At 40.7% G+C, this 21625-nt stretch overlaps 1 protein-coding gene across 1 annotated transcript in view; it reads left to right on the top strand.

Annotated features, from left to right (window-relative positions):
• Nucleotides 1–21625, top strand: part of LOC124721111 — a 335377-nt gene that overhangs the window by 142981 nt on the left and 170771 nt on the right. Inside the window, exons 9-12 of the mRNA XM_047245929.1 lie at nucleotides 3361–3449; nucleotides 4975–5203; nucleotides 12419–12554; nucleotides 13392–13462. Of these exons, the coding sequence (XP_047101885.1) occupies nucleotides 3361–3449; nucleotides 4975–5203; nucleotides 12419–12554; nucleotides 13392–13462 (525 nt within the window). The remainder of the gene's footprint in view (nucleotides 1–3360; nucleotides 3450–4974; nucleotides 5204–12418; nucleotides 12555–13391; nucleotides 13463–21625) is intronic.

Below are 21625 nucleotides of genomic sequence, written 5' to 3'. Positions count from 1 at the left end.
TAAATTCTGCACACTAACTCCAATAGTAATTTGGTTGTCACTTTGTCCAATGATTTTAGAAATTACGATGGAATGTTATCTGCCACTTATGCCTTACTTTGTCACAAGTCTTCCAAACCTCTGCTAAATTCTGACTCAAATACTGGATCCTTTACGTCCTCCATATCGCCTTCGATTTCTTCTTCTACCACATCATTGGACAAGTCGGCCACTTTATAGATGGCTTTCAGTGTATTCTTTCCTACTATCCACTCTCTCCTCTGGGTTTAATAGTGGAATTCCATTCCAGTCTTAATGTTTTCACTCTTGTGATCTTTAAACAGAGTAATAGCTATTACTAACTCAAATTTATTCCAGAAGTACATTTTTGTACTCTCTCATTCCTACTTCCTCCCCCCGCCCTACCCACCATTGCCTGTGTAGATTGCCTCCCTACCGCCCCTTGTGCATGCAGCCCCCCTGCCGCCCCCTATGTGTACTGCCCCTGCCCCCCTCTGCCACGTACTCTCCTGCCACAAAAGAATTATGGTCCAGGTTTAGACTGATTGTAAATCACACCATGGAGAGGTATGTGCTGAGTATGTGAATTTAGGAAGGAAAAGATTCACTGTGGTTTAATAAAGGAAATGTCCGCCTCTGGTAGCTGAGTGATCAGCGCGATGGAATGTCATACCTAACGGCCCGGGTTTGATTCCCGGCTGGGTTGCAGATTTTCTCCACTCAGGGACTGGGTGTTGTATTGTCCTTATCATCACGCGTTCATCCCCATCAACACACAAGTCGCAGAAGTGGCGTTAACTCGAAAGACTTGCACCAAGCGAACTGTCTACCCGACTGGAGGCGCTAGCCACAAGGCATTTCCATTTCCAATAAAAGAAATTCTGAAAATGCCAAGGAAGCAGAGATTGTTGCACTCTTGGTCAAAAAGAACGTGGAAATGTGATAGGAAAAAGTTAGAATTTAGTGTGCCTATAAAATGATAGGCGAAGCATACATAAGCTCCTGTCGTCATACCTTATCAAAAGATCCTGCCGAGCACACAAGGAAATTACGTTCCTATGCAAAATCTCTAAGTGGCTTCTATACATTCTTTTGTGCAGTTTGATGTGGCAATATCAGATAGCAAAGGGAAAGCTGAAGCTTTTAATTTTGGTTCAAAAAATCATTCATACTGGAGCATTGTTCAGACATACACATGTTTGACCATCACACTGACTCCCAAATGAAATACTTAGCAATAAGCATCCCTTGTGTTCAGGGGTAGCTAGCTCCCCAGTTTGGTTTTACGGAAAGAAATCTTTGGTATTGGCTCCTTACTTAGTCTGCATTTATTGCAAATCTCTCCACCGGCACAAAGCCCCATGTGACTCCTGTATAAAAGAGTCTTGCCATGTGCTTCACTACAGTTATACTGTAGGCTATATGTGCACCAGATTTGTAGTTGAATTGACGTTTTGTTTTTTGATATGCTTGATAATGAATATGAGTTGTCATACAATAAGGTGACGAAAGTCAAGGGATACCAAGTAATATTATATCGGACCTACTTATGCCTGGTGTAGTGCACCAACTCAATATGGTATTGACTCGACAATTCGTTGGAAGTCCCCTGCAGAAATATTGGGCCATGCTAACTCTTTAGCCATCCATAATTGCGAAAGTGTTTCCAGAGCACGTTTTTGTGCATGAGCTGACCTTTTGATTATGTCCCATAAATGTTAAATGGGATTCATGTCAGGTGATCTGGGTGGCCAGATCATTCAGAATATTCTTCAAACCAATCATGAACTATTGTAGCCCGGTGACATGGCTCATTGTCATCCATAAAAATTCCATTATTGTTTGAAAAAATGAAGTCCAGGAATGGCTGCAAATGGTCTCCAAGTAGCTGAACATAATCATTTCCAGTCAATGATCGATTCAGTTGGACCAGACAACACGATTATGGAGCCACCACCAGCTTGTACATTGCCTTGTTAACAACTTGGGTCCATGGCTTTATTGGATTTGTGCCTCACTCAAACCCTTCCATCAGCTCTTACCAGCTGAAATCAGGAATCATCTGGCCAGGCCACAGTTTTCCACTCATTTAGGGTCCAACCAGTATGGTCACAAATGCAGGAGAGGCAGTGCAGGTGGTGTCGTGCTGTTAGCAAAGGCATTGGTCCTGTGCTGCCATTGCCCATTGACACCAAACTTCGCCACACAGTCCTAATGGGTACTTTCATCTTACATCCCACATTGATTTCTGCAGTTATTTTACACAGTGTGGCTTGTGTGTTAGCACTAACAGCTCTATGGAAACGCCACTCCTCTCGGCTGTTAAGTGGAGGCCGTTGACCACTGCATTGTCTGTGGTGAGAAGCAATTCCTGAAATTTGGTGTTTTCGACACAATCTTGGCACTGTGGCTCTCAGAATATTGAATTTCCTAATGTTTTCCTAAACGGAACTTCCATTGTGTCTTGCTCCAACTACCATTCCACATTCATAGTTTGTTAATTCCTGTCGTATGGTCATAATCGTGTCTGAAACCTTTTCACATGAATACTGATAACAGCTCCACCAATGCACTGCCCTTTTATACCTTGTGCATGTGATACTACGGCCATCTGTATATGTGCATATTGCTATCCCATGACTTTTGTCACCTCCTTGTACATCTGGTTGCTGTCACACTATACCTGTAGGTCGTCTTTCTATGACTGAAACTGGTTTTGTAATAAGATGGCAGTACAGCCGTGTGTAAACCATGGTTGTTTTTTTAAAAAAATTGATGTTGTTCCTTGGTATGGTCTTGCACACTTAAGCAAACACCCTCAATCCCACCCTACCAAAATCACATACACAAATACATTAGATATAGTAGTTCCTTCTATGCAAAATCCCATTTAGAGATCTTCACAGTCTGTGTAAGGCACCACACCTCTAAATGTTCAACCAAAGAGTTAATTTTTGAAACACTGGATTCGTCTGACTAGTACTATAATGTTTATTAGAGTGTTTTTGTAATGTTCTTTAGCTTTTAGAGATATATATTTAGGTAAATGTTTAATATAATTATTTAAAATTTTGTGTGAAACTAAATTGGAAGCTTCAAACTGGTTCTATTGAACTTTGTTTGTTATCTGCCTTGTTAGTTTCTTTCTGTTTTGGACATTTCCAGCAAAATAATTTAAATTTGTTTATCTCGTTGATAACTATGGAAAGACATTGACTGCCTATGAAGTTTGGTTCTGGACAATTGATAAATGCTAAAACTTTTAGAACTTTCTTATAGTTAATTGTAAATGAAACTCCATTTCCTTTGACTGTAAATGTTCTACCTTATAAATATTTTTGAATTATGAATGTATTTCAGGGTGTGAAGCCAGCCAGTTTTGACAAAGTCGAAAATCCTGAAATAAAAGACATCATAGAACAGTGTATTCGGCTTAAAAAGGAAGAGAGGTAAGTTCAGCTGTATTGTACTTCATCAACTAATGAAATTATAATTAGATGTAAGCATGTAACAATAGCAATGGTATAAATGCTGTAGAACTGATAATTTGTAACAGTGTGATTTATTCACTGTCTGTGCTTTGTTTTCACAGCTTTCTTCTTACTGTAAGGAAGTATTGTTACTTTTGTCTTCAAAACATCCAAGAGATTCTTATAAGTGAGGTGATATTTTGAGATACAAGTTAATAACTGGCGAGAAACACTCGGAAGGATCATAAACAATTTAAAAAACAATAGATTGTGTAACATCCATAACTTCAGAAAATGTCATTTCAGCATTAAGTAGAACAGAAAAATAGTATATAGGATTGAGAATTTGTTCCATATGGCTGTCATTTTCAGATTTGTATTCAACTATTTGAATGTGAAAGCTAAATTCTCTCCCTTCATCTGCAGCTCGTGGTCTAGTCCCTAGCGTTGCTGCCTTTGGATCACGGGGTCCTGGGTTCGATTCCTGGCTGGGTTGGGGATTTTCCCTGCTCGGGGACTGGGTGTTTGTGTTGTCCTTATCATTTCATCATCATAATTCGTGACAGTGGTAAAATTGGACTGTGTAAAAATTGGGACTCTGTATGGGCGCTGATGAATGCGAAGTTGAGCGCCCCACAAACCCATCATCATCATCATCATCATCATCATCTCCATCTCTCCCTCTCTCCCTCCTCCTCTTTCTTAGCTTCTCTCTCCTCCTCCTCCTCCTCCTCCTCCTCCTCCTCCCCCCCCTGCTCTTTCTTTGCTTTTCTCTCCTCCTCCTCCTCCTCCTCCTCCTCCTCCTCCTGCTCTTTCTTCGCTTTTCTCTCCTCCTGCTCTTTCTTTGCTTTTCTCTCCTCCTCCTTTGCCTTTGCCTCCTCCTCCACCGCCGCCTCCTCCTCTTCCTCCTCCTCCTCCTCCTCCTCCTCCTCCCCCTCCCCTCATTCACTCTTGACCTCACCACCTTCCTTCCCACCCTCACACCTCACTCCCCAGTTCTTGGCCTCATCCAATTCCCCCCTCCCCCACTGTCGCCTGTCTCGTGCTTGCCCCCTTTCCCATTGTCTACTCTCACCCATTTGCCCCCTTTCCCATTGTCTACTCTCACCCATTTGCCCCTTTCCCATTGTCTACTCTCACCCACTTCCCCCCCCCCCTTTCCCATTGTCTACTCTCGCCCACTTCCCCCCCCCTTTCCCATTGTCTACTCTCACCCACTTCCCCCCCCTTCCCATTGTCTACTCTCACCCACTTCCCCCCCCTTCCCATTGTCTACTCTCACCCACTTCCCCCCCCCCCTTTTCCCATTGTCTACTCTCACCCACTTGTTGCGTGCTCTTTGTAGCAGTAATTGAAGAACTTTTCTTCTAATTTTTCGTGTTTTAGTCATTTTTGAGTTTTCTGCTATGTAGAATGACTGGATCTTACATTTAGTGTCTTTTGTGTAATAAAAGAACTGAGTTGTCACAACAATTGAATATGCATTTTTATTGTACCTTTTCAGACCAGGGGTCAAAGATCTGATGAACCATGAGTTTTTTGCTGATGATTTGGGTCTTCGCCTGGAAATGGTGTCTAATGAGGATGTAATTGCCTCAGAAAATCCTAAAGTGGAATTTAGACTGAGAGTACTTGATCCAAAGAAACGAAGTCATAAACATAAGGAAAATGAAGCTATTCAGTTTGAGTTTGATATGCAGAATGACAATGCTGATGGAGTTGCAAGTGAAATGGTAAGGAGTCAGCATTAGTATTGTGTTATAACCAGATAGTGTAAGTGGCACGCTTTGCCAATAGCTCTGCAGTCCTACATAATGGTCCTTGCCGCCCATGTTTAAGTAAATGTTGCCTTCATATTATTTGTTTATGTGAAACATCAGTTATCTTTGTAGCGTTTTCACAATTACCTCCAAATTCTCACCTCTATACCGTACGATGTTTCCTTTATACCTAAATTATTTACATTCTACCAGAACTTTCTGTACCATGTTTTTACACATTTGCTATTTAACATCTTTTTATGAAGTTATTGAGGCATGTGAGCCCTATATGAAGTCATTCATAATTTTTGGACTGAACCTCTTCTCTACTAATTGAGCACCAGGTGATCTACCACATAATTGCAAAGGTGGTAGTACCTGCCGATAGTGGTAAAAGTTGCAGTGACCAGAAGCAATAGTATCCTGGATTTACCTTCTGAAAAATTTCCCGTGACTGTTTCCCACTGAAACGTCCTTAATAAGGTTAGGTAGAACCCACTGCATTGGTTAATTACATCTGCATGTACTACAATTCCCACTATGTTTTTTTATAACATTCCCAGCACACATTAACATAGCTAAGTGATCTAAAACTGATCTCAGTAGTTATTAGACTTCGTGAGAGAGCAGAATGGTGCTCTCTGCATAATTCACAGACTTCAAACGTGGTCAGGTGATTGGGTGTCACTTCTGCCATACACCTGTATGCAAGATTTCCACACTCCTAAACATCCCTAGGTCCACTGTTTCCCATGTGATAGTGAAGCAGGAATGTGATGGGACATGTACAGCACAAAAGCGTACAGGTCTATCTTGTCTGCTGAAGAGTTTCGTAATGCGCAATAGGCAGACATCTATATGGACCATCACACAGGAATTCCAAACTGCATCAGGGTCCACTGCAAGTACTATGACAGTTAGACGGGAGGTGAGAAAACTTGGATTTCATGGTCAAGCAGCTGCTCATGAGCCACACATAATGCCAGTAAATGCCAAACACTTGTGGTTTAAGGAGCGTAAACATTGGACGATTGAACATCGGAAAAAGTTGTGTGGAGTGACGAAACACGGTACACAATGTGGTGATCCCATGCAAGGGTGAGGGTATGGTGAATGCTCGGTGAACGTCATCTGCCAGCGTGTGCAGTGCCAACAGTAAAATTCAGAGGCGGTGTTGTTACGGTGTGGTCATGTTTTTCATGGAGGGGGCTTGCACCCCTTGTTGTATTGCGTGGCACTAACACAGCACAGGCCTACATTGATGTTTTAAGCACCTACTTGCTTCCCACTGTTGAAGAGCAATTCAGGGATGACAATTGCATCTTTCAACATGATCGAGCACCTGTTCATAATGCACGGCCTGTGGGGGAGAGGTTACATGACAATAACATCTCTGTAATGGACTGGCCTGCACAGAGTCCTTACCTGAATCCTATAGAACACTTTTGGGACGTTTTGGAACACCGACTTCATGCCAGGCCTCACCAACTGACATTGATACCTGTCTGCAGTGCAGCACTCCGTGAAGACTAGGCTGCCATTCTCCAAGAAACCTTCCAGCACCTGATTGAACATATGTCTTCGAGAGTGGAAGCTGTCATCAAGGCTAAGGGTGGGTCAACACCATATTTAATTCCAGCATTACCGATGGATGGCTTCACAAACTTGTAAGTCATTTTCAGCCAGGTATCCAAATACTTTTGATCACATAGTGTATGTCACCAAAGATGCATTGTGCCCCTACAGTCTTCTAGCTGTGATGGATATTAATGCCTCCTGTGTGTTAATCAATGCTGCAAGGTACAGCATTACATTTGGTTGATGTACCAATGGAATACCAACGGATTTTGATACGCTGAGATTAAAGACAAAGTGGAAATGTGATTACACTATGATGTAGTCAGGCAGAACAGTCTATCCATCTAAACTCTCTGCAAGATTCTGTTATAATTGTAATTCATTGAGAACATTCTTGTGTGAGAGCAGTGCAATCAGCTGTGTGTAGATCACCATCCTGAGACTTAAGAGGTGTGCCGCCTGCTTCTGCTGCTTAACTACTACCACTACCACAATATTTTTCACAACTACAAGGGACAAAGGGCTGTCACCTCTGTCTGCAGGATATGTCCATGCAGTTCTCCACCAGGAAGGGGCAGTTTTGGTCTGCAGTCCATAAAGAGCACTGTAAATCACACTTACAGTGGAGTACAAACAAGAGAAAAAGATCAATACCTAGATTTAAATATCAAAAGACACAACCATACATGAACATCTGAGCTTTGTAGGTAAAATACAATGACCAACATCACAAGCCCTGCAACTTCATGTCACCCAAACATTCATAAATAAGCATCATATAGGTCAGTTTTGCACAGGGTGTTGAAATTAGCTATTAACAAAAAAAAAAAAAAAAAAAAAAAAAAAAAAAAAAAAAAAAAAAAAAAAAAAAACATGAAAAAGGAAATAAAGATAGGGAAACAGGTTGCAGTTGCCAATGGCTACACACTTCCATGGTTGTCTCAGTAGTAGACAAAGTAAAGAAAGACCCAGGCAAAAACCACCCCATAGAAGATAAAGACAAACAAATCTTTCTATAGCATTCCATATTTTGACAGTACATCACAAAGGATTGCAAATATCTTCTATATCTTCAAAAGACACATAATTAAAATTGTGTTCTGTACAACTTATAAGCAAGAACAAAAAATAATACATAACATATAGTGTATTTATGATTCATATTTGGACTGAAGTATATAAAATTGCATGCCAGGAAAAGTCCCATGTTTTGGCTGGGGAAAACAGGCTAAGATATCAACTTCAGGTATACAGAGCACATTAAAGACCACAAATGACACAGGACATACATTTGGAAAAGTAGAACAAAATGTTAAAGTACTCAGCATAAAATGGCTCTGTTGAAAGAACCAGATATATATTAATATTACAGTAAGTATGAAGGTAAAATATGAAATGAGAAACTGGAAAGTGAATCAGTGAAGTCTTTAAGATGCTTAGACAGTGTACTAAAATAAAAATCATGATACGTAGAGATAAGCACCATTATAAAAATATACCTCTAAGCAAATGATGATCCAAATTATTAAAATAAATACCCTCTATATGAAAGTATATACTGTGGATGACCTATAGTGTTATCTGTATTGACATTATGTGAAAACATCTTCACAGCTGTTTGTTCATTTATTGTTGTCATGGTGTACTGTGCACAGAAAATTGTATGTGATGTTTAGTATGTGTGAGTTTCTGCACAAGTGGATGTCAAGAAAACGGTAAGTAGAGATTGTTTCTAAATTTCACTACTACCTCTACACAAAAATTAATTATTATAAACTGTGGTTGTTTTTATATATAACAGAAAATACAACAGAACAATACAGCACCTCACACAATGAAATCACGATTAAATTACATAGCACACAGAAAACACATTTGGAAATGGGAATCATTTCTCAAAATACATAATGCAAAATGTAAATATAAAGAAAATCGTGAGTAGTAGTGAAAAAGTTGTTTCATAAACAAACCAGTGGTTTGTATTCAGTCTTTCAACAGCAATTTGTAGTACATAAAATCAAATCATGTAATTTGTTAAAACATCACATCAGGTCAAAACTATAACTTAGCTGGTGACATAGTAATACTTCATCAAATAAAGTGGTAACTGTATATTTACACTTGTTTCAGACTGTTATTGTTACATAAAGAAAGGCAGAGATTTGCATTTGAATCCTGATCCAGCATAATTTATCAGGAAGAACCAATAATGTCATAACTCACATAATGAATGTATCAAGATACTTATTCTGTGGTGGGGAACAGTATAGGATGACACAAAAGTCTGTTAACATTTGAAAATTCAGTACTTCATGGATTAACGTAGGTGGAGACCTAAAAATTGACCCACATGCTTGAAATGACATGATGTTTTATCAAAACAAAAAAAAGTGTACAAAAGACCAATGGATGGCGCTTCTTGTGATATAAAAGCAATAATTAGCATGACAGTTGATTTTTTTAGAAAATGCTATGTTCTTTATAACAAATGCTCAACATGTCGGCTGTCATTCATCAAGACACCTGCAGTTGAGGGACAATGTCGTGACAGCACTGTACAGCATATTAGGAAGTATAGTGAGAAACTGATGTCATGTGTTGTCTTTTAGTGTCCCTAATGGGGTCCGATGATTGCAGTAGACTTGCAGCTTCATGTAACGTCACAATCACACAGTTGGAGGTCTGGGACATGGGATGCAAAGCAGTGCAGAAGTGTGGTGGTGTAGCACATGATCCTCCCCAAACAATGCGCATAAGCAATCTTTCACACATGTAGCAGTATGGGGCAGCGCACCATCCTGCCTAAAAATTGTACATTCCAGCAGGTGTTCACGATGTATCTTCACTCACGATGTACGTGATTTCAGAGATAGTATGTCCATACAGATCACAGGTCGGCTTATAGAGGCCACCTGGATTGGGGCCTTGGTGCGCTGTGGTGAGCTGCCAAAGAAACAGTGTCATTTAAGTGATAGCCGAGTGCTCGGCGTATTCTGTAACCTGTATTGCTGTTCTTCACCCTTACATGTTTCCACCTAAGGTGTTTCACTGTGTCCTACATTCTATAAATCGCTTTGTTCTTGCTGTAGCACACTTGGCGACGAGAGAAGGTACATCAGTTTAGCAGCCAATCTAGGGTTGTTGTGATTCTGTAACATATTGGCATACATTAAACAGTCATGCTGACAGTTTGAAAAGCAACACTCCACGTTTTCTGAAAGAAAAAGGGTCCAATCACGATTGCTGTGGTAAATAAACACCACACTGTGACCCTCTCAGCATGCACTGGGATTTCCATGACAGTTATAGGATTTTTGGTAGCCCATATTCTGTATTGTAATTGTTGAAAGTCATCACCAGGGTATAAAATGGGCTTCGTCAGGCCACAACAACGTTAGACAACCAATCATCATCTTCCCTAATTTTTTTAAGTGCCCACACCGCAAATGCTGTCCGCATCACAAAATTGGTAGCTAAAAATTCATGGTGATGCTGTATTTTGTACGATCAGCATTGGAGGACACTCCATAGTGCTTCCGAACAGTAGTTCGTGGACTGTTGGTGCAATGAATGACTTCATGAGTGCTGGCTTCATATTGCAGAGATGAACCTGCAAACACGTCAATTTTTCCCTGAACTGTCCAAGCAGCAGTAGCGCTTTGGTCTGGTCATCCAATGACCACCTTGGTTTCAGTAAAACCCCTTTTCATTTCAGGCATGTGTATGAAATTTTACCCCTCTATGTACATAAGTCTGTCAGGTGCATTTTCAAATGTTAATGCATTTTTGGGTCACCCAGTACTTTTCCTGTTACTGAGAATGTGTCCAAGCAGTTTAGAATTTCTGTAGTGAAAAAGCTGGTGTCATCAGTGATGACTTATTGATTTATAAAATGAGGAGACAAGGTTTATTTTTAGGGGTAGAATGTGATTCTTTAAGTGTAAGTGAAAGTTGAAAGTTGATTTTTCCAGTGTGATCTCCAAAATGCAGCATTGATATGGTTCAGATCTGTTTTACTATAGTGTGTACCCATCTGCCCACCTAACAAAAGTGCACTGAAATTAACTCATTCAGTTATTAAAATGCTGACATTTTTACTGTAGCATGTAAAGTGAATGTGTTATCATGCTGAACTCTCTTCACATCCCCCACACATTTTCCGTGTCATGACATATCACCCATCACTTTATTGGTCCTCTCTGAATCAAGAGGGAAAAATGTATTGTGCCAGGAATTTTTGTTACTGTTGTGTAAACTTCACAGTAGTGGTGTGACTCCCATGAACTGCTTATGCTGTTATTTATCCAAAGAATGATTATTCAGACATTACCAACAAGAAAATTAAGAATGACTCTTCAGTTAATTTTAACTTTGGTGCCGATGTGTTGATACACGTAAATTTTAAAATTTTAATGATTGTGGTTTTTTTTATATGTATGTTTTTTTTTTGCCCTGTATCTTCACGTGTGCAGTGCTTTCTTCTTCTTCTTCTTCTTCTTCTTCTTCTTCTTCTTCTTCTTCTTCAAATGAAGTGTAAGTATCAGTCACTGATTAATTTAACACACTTCGTATCATGAAGGGGGCAACGGTGTTGCCACAGTGGTTACACCGGTTCCCGTGAGATCACTGAAGTTAAGGGCTGTTGGTTGTGGTCGGCACTTGGATGGATGACCATCCAGACCGCCGTGCGCTCTTGCCATTTTTCGGGGTGCACTCAGCCTCGTGATGCCAATTGAGAAGGTACTCGACCGAATAGTAGCGGCTTCGGTCAAGAATACCACCATAACGACCGGGAGAGCGGTGTGCTGATCCCACGCCCCTCCTATCCGCATCCTCCCCTGAGGATGACATGGTGGTCGAATGGTCCCGGTAGGCCACTCGTGGCCTGAAGATGGAGAGCCCTTTTTTTAATTTTTTTTTAATTATTATTATTTTTTTTTTATCATGAAGGACAGTGTTGTTATTTCATGTCGTTTGCTGTACATTTTCTGACTTGTTTGACAGAAGTTGTACAGTTAAATGTGTAATATTGACTTTCATTGCTTACCTGTTGCACCATACTGAGGGATTTTCTGTGATGGTGATTTGAAAACAGATGGTGTTTAAAAAGCAATCACTGGCGTGTTGAGTGTGATTGAGCATTTTGTGCTATGGCCCTGTCCATTAATTGGATACTACAAGGCTAAAAATGTTATTTCTTTTGTAGCTCTGCTAATAACCTGAGTGGCTGAAAAGATTATCTGCTACAGGTGGTACAAAGAATGTGGTACATGAAGAGTTTTACTTACAAGACATGTCCTCAGTTTTAATGCAAATGGCATGATAAGCATACGTATTGGATGGACTGTAAGGAGTCAGTACGGCAATACAGCAGTATCTTCCATTAATGGTGTGGAAGAAAGGTTACACAATAAACTGGTTTCTTTCAACATATCCTAACACATGCATGTGACTTAATTTTTTCCTCCAGCTTATGTGTGTTGTAAAATTGTTGATTTGATTGGAAGCACTGCAGTATCTCAATAGTTGATGCAGAATAAAATAATACTTGCTTATCTAACAGATCATATGATGTTTACTTAGATTGTAATAGTGTTATGTTCTTTCTAGGTTAAGTCTGGGCTAATAATGGAAGATGATCTTCGAAGAGTGGCAACAATGTTGAAGAATAAAATATCAGAATTATCAAAAAAACGAGAACGCAAATTGCACTCGAAGGAAGAAGATCAAGCTACATTAAAACAAGGTACACTTGTTTTATTAATTATACAGGAATGACTATGCATTAGTGTTAATGCTGCAGGTATCCAAGTCTCTGTGAAATGTGTGTTAATGATTTTGTTTTTTTGCATGAAATGTGAGTGGCTACAGGTAGCTACTAGTTAACAATGTCAAGTTGTAGTGATACTCAAAATAATTCAGTTTATTCATGAAATGAATAAGGTGAAACTCCTTCGCAAAGAATATGTTGCAGTGTTGTTTTGTCATGTTACATCTGATTCCTCTCTGTATAAACTTTTTGTATTGTTTACTTTAGCTCTTTTACATAGTCTTTTAAAGACTTGATGAGAAGGGGAAGGGAGGGGAACAAGATAGAAGTCTTAAGTTGTGAGATGTTGTCAGAAATATCATGGTAAATTGAAACTACTTAGATTTCTGTAAAAAGAAAAGAAGGGCAAGAAGTATTTATATACCTGTAGCATTTCTTACGTGTCTCTCATTGTGATGATGTGACAATGTGTTTCACCTCCAAGAAGATTATTGTTACATCATGCTGTCTATTTTGTTTGGTTTTGGGATTAATAAGATAATTAGAGGGATATCTTCAGACTTTTTTTTGCGTGTACTGCAGAAAAACAATTTTCCATGCACTGGGAAACACAGAAATTACAAATATGATACTGCTTCGCTTTGAAGAATGTATATTAATAGTATGTTTTTAAAGATTTGAATTTTAAATCTGCACTCAACATTTTTGTTTTGTTTTTATTGATAAGGCTAATGATCATTGTCAGATGATTAATCATACTTAGATTCACAAATTTTCTGCTGATAGTGTATTTACATTTTCTTTCATTTTCAGAAATTTCTCCAGAGTCTGTTATGACTCCTTCATTACACTCTGTTGAACAAAGCCATCTTACACAACTGCAGGTAATTAAAATGTTAAATATTCTCTGTACTTACTACCCATATATATTATTTACTGAATTGATTATGACTTACTACATTTTGTGGCAATCGAGGAGAGGTTTTGTAAGAAAATAGTGGTACATCTGTGGATGGTTAATTTGAATTTGTCTTGAATAATGTATATCTTATTCTACCCAGGAGAGAGTTCATTTAGCTTCTAAGGTAAATAACACACAAAACATTTACCTGAGTTGCTAAATTGGATTCAAAAGGTGTCAGTGTAGAGGTGCTCATGTAGAAATCAAAGTCTAAAGTGAAATCTCTGTTTCAAGTGCAGTATTAACTGTTGTTGGTAGATACTAATGATTTCGTTGCGCATACAGCAAACAATGGGATGGAAATGATTTTGGGCTTCAGTGCTGTTTCACATTTCTGTCTGTCTGTCTGTCTGTCTCTGTGTGTGTGTGTGTGTGTGTGTGTGTGTGTGTGTGTGTGTGTGTGTGTGAGAGAGAGAGAGAGAGAGAGAGAGAGAGAGAGAGAGAGAGAGAGAGAGAGAGAGGGGGGGGGGGGGGGGATGGATGACCTCTGTGGTTGACACTATGCCATTACCAGTTTGAGTTCCTGCAAGAAAGGAAAAAGTTCCCTATGGCTGGACTCCAATACACCATATTATTCCCCACTCTTTTGGCTACAAAACTCTATTTTTCAACATAATTTCTGTTCAGTTTGAGGGCTGTAGGCCATCTTATTGGGAAAGCCTGTATGCTCTCACGGTAGCACTTTACTGTTCAACATCAGAGTCAATATCTTGCTGCATCAATAATCTCCCGACCATCCACCAACTGCTTCCAGTGGAGTGGATCCTGCATTGGGCCCAACAGGTGGAAGTCGAAAGATGTAAGATCCATGCTGTAGAGTGGGTGAGGAGGAACAGTCCAATGAAATTTTGAGCTGCTCTCAGGTGCGCAGACTTGTGTGAGGCCTTGCATTGTCATGGAGAAAGAGAATTTAATGTGCATTTTAGCCCTGGCGAACACACGGAAGTTGTTTCTTCAATGTACTGAGAATAGCATAATAGGCTTCAGAGGTGATCATTGCACCATGAAGGAGAACATCAAACAGAATAACCCCATCATAGACCCAGAAGTTAGTGGCCGTGATTTACTGGCTTTTTGTGTGGCTTTGAACTTTTACTATGGAGGAGAGATGGTATGGCGCCAGTCTGTGGATTGCTGTTTTGTTTCCAGATTGAAGTGATGAGCCTATGTTTCACTGTCTGTGACGGTGTTTGGCAAAAAATTGTCTCAACCAGCCTCAATACATGCAAGCAATTCTGCACAGATGGTCCTCCGTTGCTTTTTATGGTCTTCTGTTACGTGGCGTGAAACTCAATGCTCACACACCCTTGAGTACCCCAACTGGTGGCTGAGTGTGTCAGCACTACTGACAGAGATGTCCAGTTTAGCAGTGAGGTGTTTGACTGATTCTTCGATCACCTCGAAGGAGTGTCCACACATTCCAGAATTGCAGGAGTCACAGCTATGTGCAACTGGCGAGCACATGGGAGATCGGACAGGTTTGCATGATCTTGCGCGATGATAACAGCCACCTTGCCAAATGACTCACCATACTTTCAGTCATTTCCAGGCCTCTGTAGACATTCTGCAAGTGCGTGTGAATATCTGTAATGCCCTGGTTTTCAGTGAAAAGAAACTCGGTGTAATTGGGACAAAGTTGGAGCCCCTGTAGGTGAAGGGAGCGAGCACAGTTGGTCAAAGAAACTCTTTTCTGTGCATGCTTGGCTGTATAGGAATATGAGAGTGCCTGGGGATGAAATGGCAATTTAAGTTGCCTGGTACTTTTGGCACTCACTAGACCTCACTGCACTGAGCACACTTCACTTCATCAAGTAACCCAGGTGCAGATACCAGTAGGGGGAAGGGGAGGGGGACAAACCAGGCGTCCAGCATCAGACATAGCAGAACTACAACAAAAATCCTTGGAGGAAACACAGCTTGTGGGAGACGTGGTAGAACCTCTCATGTTTGCCGAACTGTGAGGAAACACAGTAACTGAATATTGATGCGAAATTCCTGGTGTTAATGCGAAGTCTGGTAAAGCACGGCAGCTAATGACGCAAGCCATATGTCGTTGTGCGGGGCAAGGTGCCGAGGACATAGCTGGTAGGTATTATATCATTGAACCATGAAAAGAGACAGGAAAAGGATGGTGGAGGCATGTGGCTCTCGGAAAGTGTGGTGGTCAGAGGTCTGCCTGCGTCAGAAGTACGCAGTGTCTGTGTTTGAGAAATGCAGTGACACATTGGTCAGCAGGAGCTTTGCTGACTGCCGGTTTCTGCCCAGCACAGCACATCATCTGCTGTTTTCAGTGGAGGCAACAAACATGGTGGTACCAGCAGAGCAGAGGGATGCTTGAAGCTGACAGAGGATGCCTGTTGGGCGGCATCTTGATGGTTGCTGGGCAGGGCAGGGCAGCAGTGGAGGAGGGTGTCGGGCACCACAAGGTGTGTGGCATCAGGTGTGATGTTGAAGACCAATCAAGTGCACCAAGGGGGTCATGCGTGGGTTGCTGTTGCTGTGTCCACGTGAGTTCTGTAGTCTCCACTGAGAGGAGGGGCCTGGGCAACTCCTGTGCGTGGCACTGGTAGCTGTAAAATAATGTTGTTGCTCCAATAATACAGGTGCTAACAGTGGTGGTGTCAGATAACTGTTGTGACAACAGGTACCTATGAGGTCAGAGCATCATCTTTGTCAGCCACAGACTGTGAAAATCACAGTTCACTGGCTAAATTAAGGTCCCAGGAGCTGGCAGATGTGGGGTGGGGATGGCAGAAAACCAGCTGGCGGGCCAGGGTTGGTGGTGAAGTGTCATGCTGAATGTCCTGGGGGGCACTAAATGGCCAGATGAGAAGGATAAGTTCTGCAGTAGCTTGGCATGGGCTCAAAATCGCCAGCTATTTTGCCGCAAAATATGTGGCAGAATTAAACTGCAGTGGATAGCCTGACCAGAGGCACTGTCGACTAAAAGACACTTCACTACATTGGCCAGTAGGTGCTAATGGCCAATAAAATCAGTGCCCAGAATAGGATTAATAACATCTGCAACAGTGAAACCTGCTTGAGTACATGATGGCAGACCTGAGTGAAGCGAGTGGGTATGCACTATGCACCCCATAATTTGGTATAGAGCTGAATTTTTGGCAGCACTGATCAGGAGAGGAGAGGGGGGTCCAGGATTCAGGATTAGTTACGGGGAAATGTAGAAAAGCGAGAACTGGTGTCATTGAGGTAGTGAAAAGGGGAACTGGTGTCACTCAAATCCCAGATGAATAGGCACTGAAGTAGTACAGCAACTGGGTACGCCTATTGCCTGACATCTTGCATCAGACTTTGGTGAATCACGACAAAAATCCTTTGAGGAAACACAGCTCCAAACGGGGTGCGTGACAAGTGGTAGAACATCTCACGTTTGCCAAAGTGCAAGGAAACCCAGAAGCTAAATACCAGTGTGAAATGCCTGCTGTTAATGCAAACTCCAGTGAAGAAACTACCTATGTGGCATTGTGTGAGACAAGCTGCCGAGGGTGTGGCTGGAAGATGTTACCTCATCAAACCAAGAACAGAGACTGAGCAAGTGATGTTGCAGGCACGTGTCTCCCAGAAAGTGTACCCCTCAAAGGTCTACCTGCGGCACAGAATGACCAGTGTGAGTTTTAGGGAAACACAGTGACCCATTGACAGGTAGGAGCTTTACTGATAGCTGCTTTTTGGCTGTGCACCATGTCATCTGTGGCGGTTAGTGAAGGTGAACGAAGGGAGTCGCTACAGGCCAAACAACTACCTTGTTGCTACCACAGGTCTACCTTATGCCCAGCAAGATGTATTCTGATAACTATGGTCGGACAGCTGTTAGGAACTATTGGTACTTGTGGCTATTTAGTTCTGATAATAAAACTGGGAGGAATACTGTGATTCAGTAGAAACCCTTGTTTATCCACTTCTCCAAACCTGTCTTGGATTGTCACTTGACCGATAGTGGAAGAGAGAGAGGTGAAAATTAAGAGGGAGAAAAGGAAGGGGCAAGCGAAGGGACAGGGGTTGAAAAGGAGGTGAGGAGAGGAAGAATGCCTGCTGGGGGGAGGGGGGGGGGGGGTAGAGTAGTGGGAGAAGACAGTGCTGCATGATCTGTATGGAGAAGTAGTGGTATGGACAGGAGAGAGTAGTAAAAATGCAAGGTGATGCAATGGGAACACGTTAGCAGAGGTTTAGGCCAGGGAGATTACTAGAGCGCGGGATATGTTGGAGAGGCAATTCCCATCTGCATAGTTCAGAGGAACTTGTGCTGGAAAGGAATATCCAAATGGCCTCATAGTCATGCAGCTGTTGTGAAGGCATTAGTTTTGCGATTTGCAGCATGTTCAGCAACCAAACGGTCAAGTATAGAATGCTGTACAGTAATTGCAGCATAGTTGAGGCATAACATGGCTGATTTCACACACAGCCATGCCTTTCTTATTGGGAAAGAAATGCTTGTGACTGGACTGCAGTAGGGAGGAGGTGGTGGGTGGGTGTATGGGACAGATCTTGCTTCTGGGCCGACCACAAGGGAATGACCCATAGGTTGCAGGACTGGGAGCAGGATTGGAATAGGGATGTACAAGGATATTCTGTATGAGGGGTGGGTGGCGGAATGCTTCTTTTGACCATGTGTGTAAGATTTTGGGTGGTATATCCCTCATCTCGGGGCATGATGTGAGGTGCTCGAAGCCTTGGTGTAGGATGAGGTTGAGCTTCTCAAGCTCAGGGTGATACTGGGTGATCGGAGGAGTGATAGGCATCGGCTGGTTAACAGGTTTACTGGTGTCAGACTAGCAGATGGAATGAGAGACTTGTTTATGGGCGAACTATGTAGGTTACTGCCTATCAGTGAGGGCTGTAGTAAGGTTATCGGAATATTTTGACAATTCTGCTTTCCAATGCAGATGCAGCATCCATGGATGGTGAGGCTGTAAGGAAGAGATTTTTTGACATGGAATGGGTGACAGCTGTCGAAGAGGATGTACTGTTTGTGGTTGGTGTGCTTGATATGGACTGATGTATTTGAGGAACCATCAGAGAGGTGGAGATATACATCTATGAAGGTGGCTCAATGAGCTGAGAAAGACGATGTGAAGGGGATTTGGAAATGGGTGTTGAAGTTATGGAAGAAAGAGTGAAAGTTGTCCTTGCTGTAAGTCCGGATCATGAAAATGTCATCAATGCATCTGTCATACAAGAGGTTGTAGGGGTTGACTGCATAGGAAGGATTCCTTCAGATGACCCATAAGTAAGTTGACATATGATGGCGCTATGTGAGTACCCATGGCAGTACCATGGATTTGTTTGTAGATTTAATGTTCAAAATTGAAGTAATTGTGGTTTAGGATGTAGTTGGCTAGGAAGATTAGGAAAGAGATGGTGGGTTTGGTATAAGGATGACAATGGGAAAAGTAATGTTCCATGGCTGCAAGACTGGGGTGTGGGGGATATTGGTGTACAACAAGGATTCTGGTGGTAATGGAACAGGAACTGTGGAGAGACAGTGAAGGAAGTGAGCAGTGTCTTGAATGTAGGATGGGATGTTATGGACAATAGTTGAGATGAGATGTGTTGGTCAACAAAGGCAGAGGTTTGTTCTTTGGGAGCATTGTACCCAGCCACGATGAGATGACCAATAGAGAGACCTGTAGGGTTAGGTTTGTGGAGTTATGGGAATAGGTAAAAGGTAGGAATGCGTGGGGTTGCTGGTGTGAGGAGGGAGATAAATAGGATTCAGGTGTCAGGGTTTTGGATGGACCTAAGGCCTTGAGAAGCTGCTTGAGGTAATGTTGGACTTCTATGCTGGGGAGACTTGTATGCAGACGTGTCAGAAAGTTGGTGAAAACCGTCAGCCACGTAGTCACTGTGATTCATACCGTCTGTGGTATAGTCTTTGACTGGGGGAAGGGTGATAAGGTGTGGACTGATTTTCAGGTTACGGATGGCAGTGTGTTATATATGAGCGATGTTGGACTCACAGTGGAGGGATTTAGGAAAGGAAGATCATTGCAGTTGGAGGCAGGCTGGAAGTGTTGTAAATAAGGTTCTAAATGGGTTTTAGGTTGGCTACCGTTGGGGTGGGGCGAAGAAATGTTTCCACTGCAAAGAATGAGTAAAGGAAAGAAAGTCCATTACAAGCCCAGCATGGTTGAAATTAGGTTTGGGCTAAAGATAAGGACTTTAGAAAATACTGAGACTCTTACAGGGGTCAGAGTTTTTGCAGGAATATTGATGCAGTTTCAAGGGATTTTTTTTCTGTTGTGTTACTGTGCTCCATGCATTAGTCTTCTATAGGTGAGTGGTTGCCTTTCCCTAATTTTACATATTGCTCCATCCAGGAATTTCCATTATTGTTAATTATTAAAATACTTTCTTCAATAGGCAGTAGTGTCAAATTTTTCATGAAAATTTCCAAATTTATTGTGTCATTCTGTAGAAAACTACAGTTAACCATTGAATTTTCCAGCATTCACAGGCACATTTTTTGTATGTATGTAGAAAATGCTTTTTGTGTGTGTGTGTGTGTGTGTGTGTGTGTGTGTGTGTGTGTGTGTGTGTGTGTGTGAACTTGTTCATTTTTAATTTATTTTAAATCTTTTTTTTCTACATGTTGCGTGTACTAGAGCTTACAATTATATAACCATAGTATATTAAAATTTTATTTCTTCTGCATAAAATAATGTACAGACAGAAAAATTACATTAATCTCCTTTGAACATGTTATTTGATCAGAAGAATTGCAAGAGGATCCACGAGACAGGATTTTATGAGCGTAATCAGTAGAGGCTTTGAAATTAATGTACTATATCATCTGTATAATAATGATGATGATGATGATGATGGACCATCTGGCTGCAGTGGTTTCTGGAATTAAAGAAAAGCAGTTAGAAAATTAAAGTTAAAGGTGTTAGTATAGGATAATGTCCTAAAGGGGGGTACGACGTCAAACGGGACGACTTGGAGTAGGAGAGACACCACAGGAATTTTTAATTTCCACTGTTTATACTTTTAAAAATAAATTCATAAAACTTTGTCATAATGACCAGAAAGGATTTAGGATTTACACTTATAGCATTGGAAGTTCAAAAATATAAGAAAATAATCTATTTTTTTAAATTTGTATTTCACCTTTTGTTCACTTACCAATGACTGCATTTGTTGCTATTGGTACACTTTTCTTCATATGTAAGGGAGATTCTTCAATGAATTTTGCACAGCATACAAACAATACTTACAGGTGTATGAAACTCTAGAATTTTCCAAATCTATTAAAAACTGTGGTAAAAATTGAGATAATTAACTATAAAATTTGAGTTTTTTCTAAACATGAAGTTTAAAATGTAACAGCTCATTCATTTTTTCATAAATTAAATAATTTTTAGAGTTTCATACACCTGTAAGTATGGTTTGTATGCTGTGCAAAATTCATCGAATAATCTCTCTTACTTGTGAAGAAACTTGTACCTATAGCAACAAACACAGCCAATAGAAGTGAAAAAATGATGAACTTTCACATGTAAAAAAATTTTATTTTGTTGTTTTTTTTTTAACTTCCACTGTTATGGTTGTGAATCCTGAATCCTTCCTGGTCATGCTGACAAAGTTTTATGAATTTATTCGTAAAAGTATAGACAGTGGAAATGTCCTGTGGTGTCTCTCCTGCTCCAAGACGGTTCGTTTGACATCCTACCCCCTTAAAGAATAGAAAGTAACTTACAGCATACTAATGTAGGTATATCAGTTGAAATATAGAGTTACACACAGATATAAGTGATTTGTAAGAACTTAGTTCCATTAAAGATTTGTGTGAATTTAGAATTTTGGCTGGTGGGGGGCTTTTGAAAACTGTACTGGTCATAGAAACAGTGATCGTAAAATGAAAAAAATAGTGATTGAAGAACTACCAAATTTTAGGAGGCTGATATTATTTGCTAATCAGGTGGTTTTTTTTTTTCTGCCTATGTAATAATTATAAAGCTTAATCCCAGTATCAAAAACTGTTAAAATAGTCATGATTTTTAGTTTATTTTACATTATAAATAATTGTGAATATCTAAAATTTCATCTTGTCTGAAAGCAGATTTTT

The sequence above is a fragment of the Schistocerca piceifrons genome, chromosome X (genome assembly GCF_021461385.2).
Source record: "Schistocerca piceifrons isolate TAMUIC-IGC-003096 chromosome X, iqSchPice1.1, whole genome shotgun sequence".
NCBI lineage: Eukaryota > Metazoa > Arthropoda > Insecta > Orthoptera > Acrididae > Schistocerca > Schistocerca piceifrons.
The sequence above is the reverse complement of the archived record's forward strand: the minus strand, read 5'-3'. Positions and strand labels throughout refer to the sequence as shown.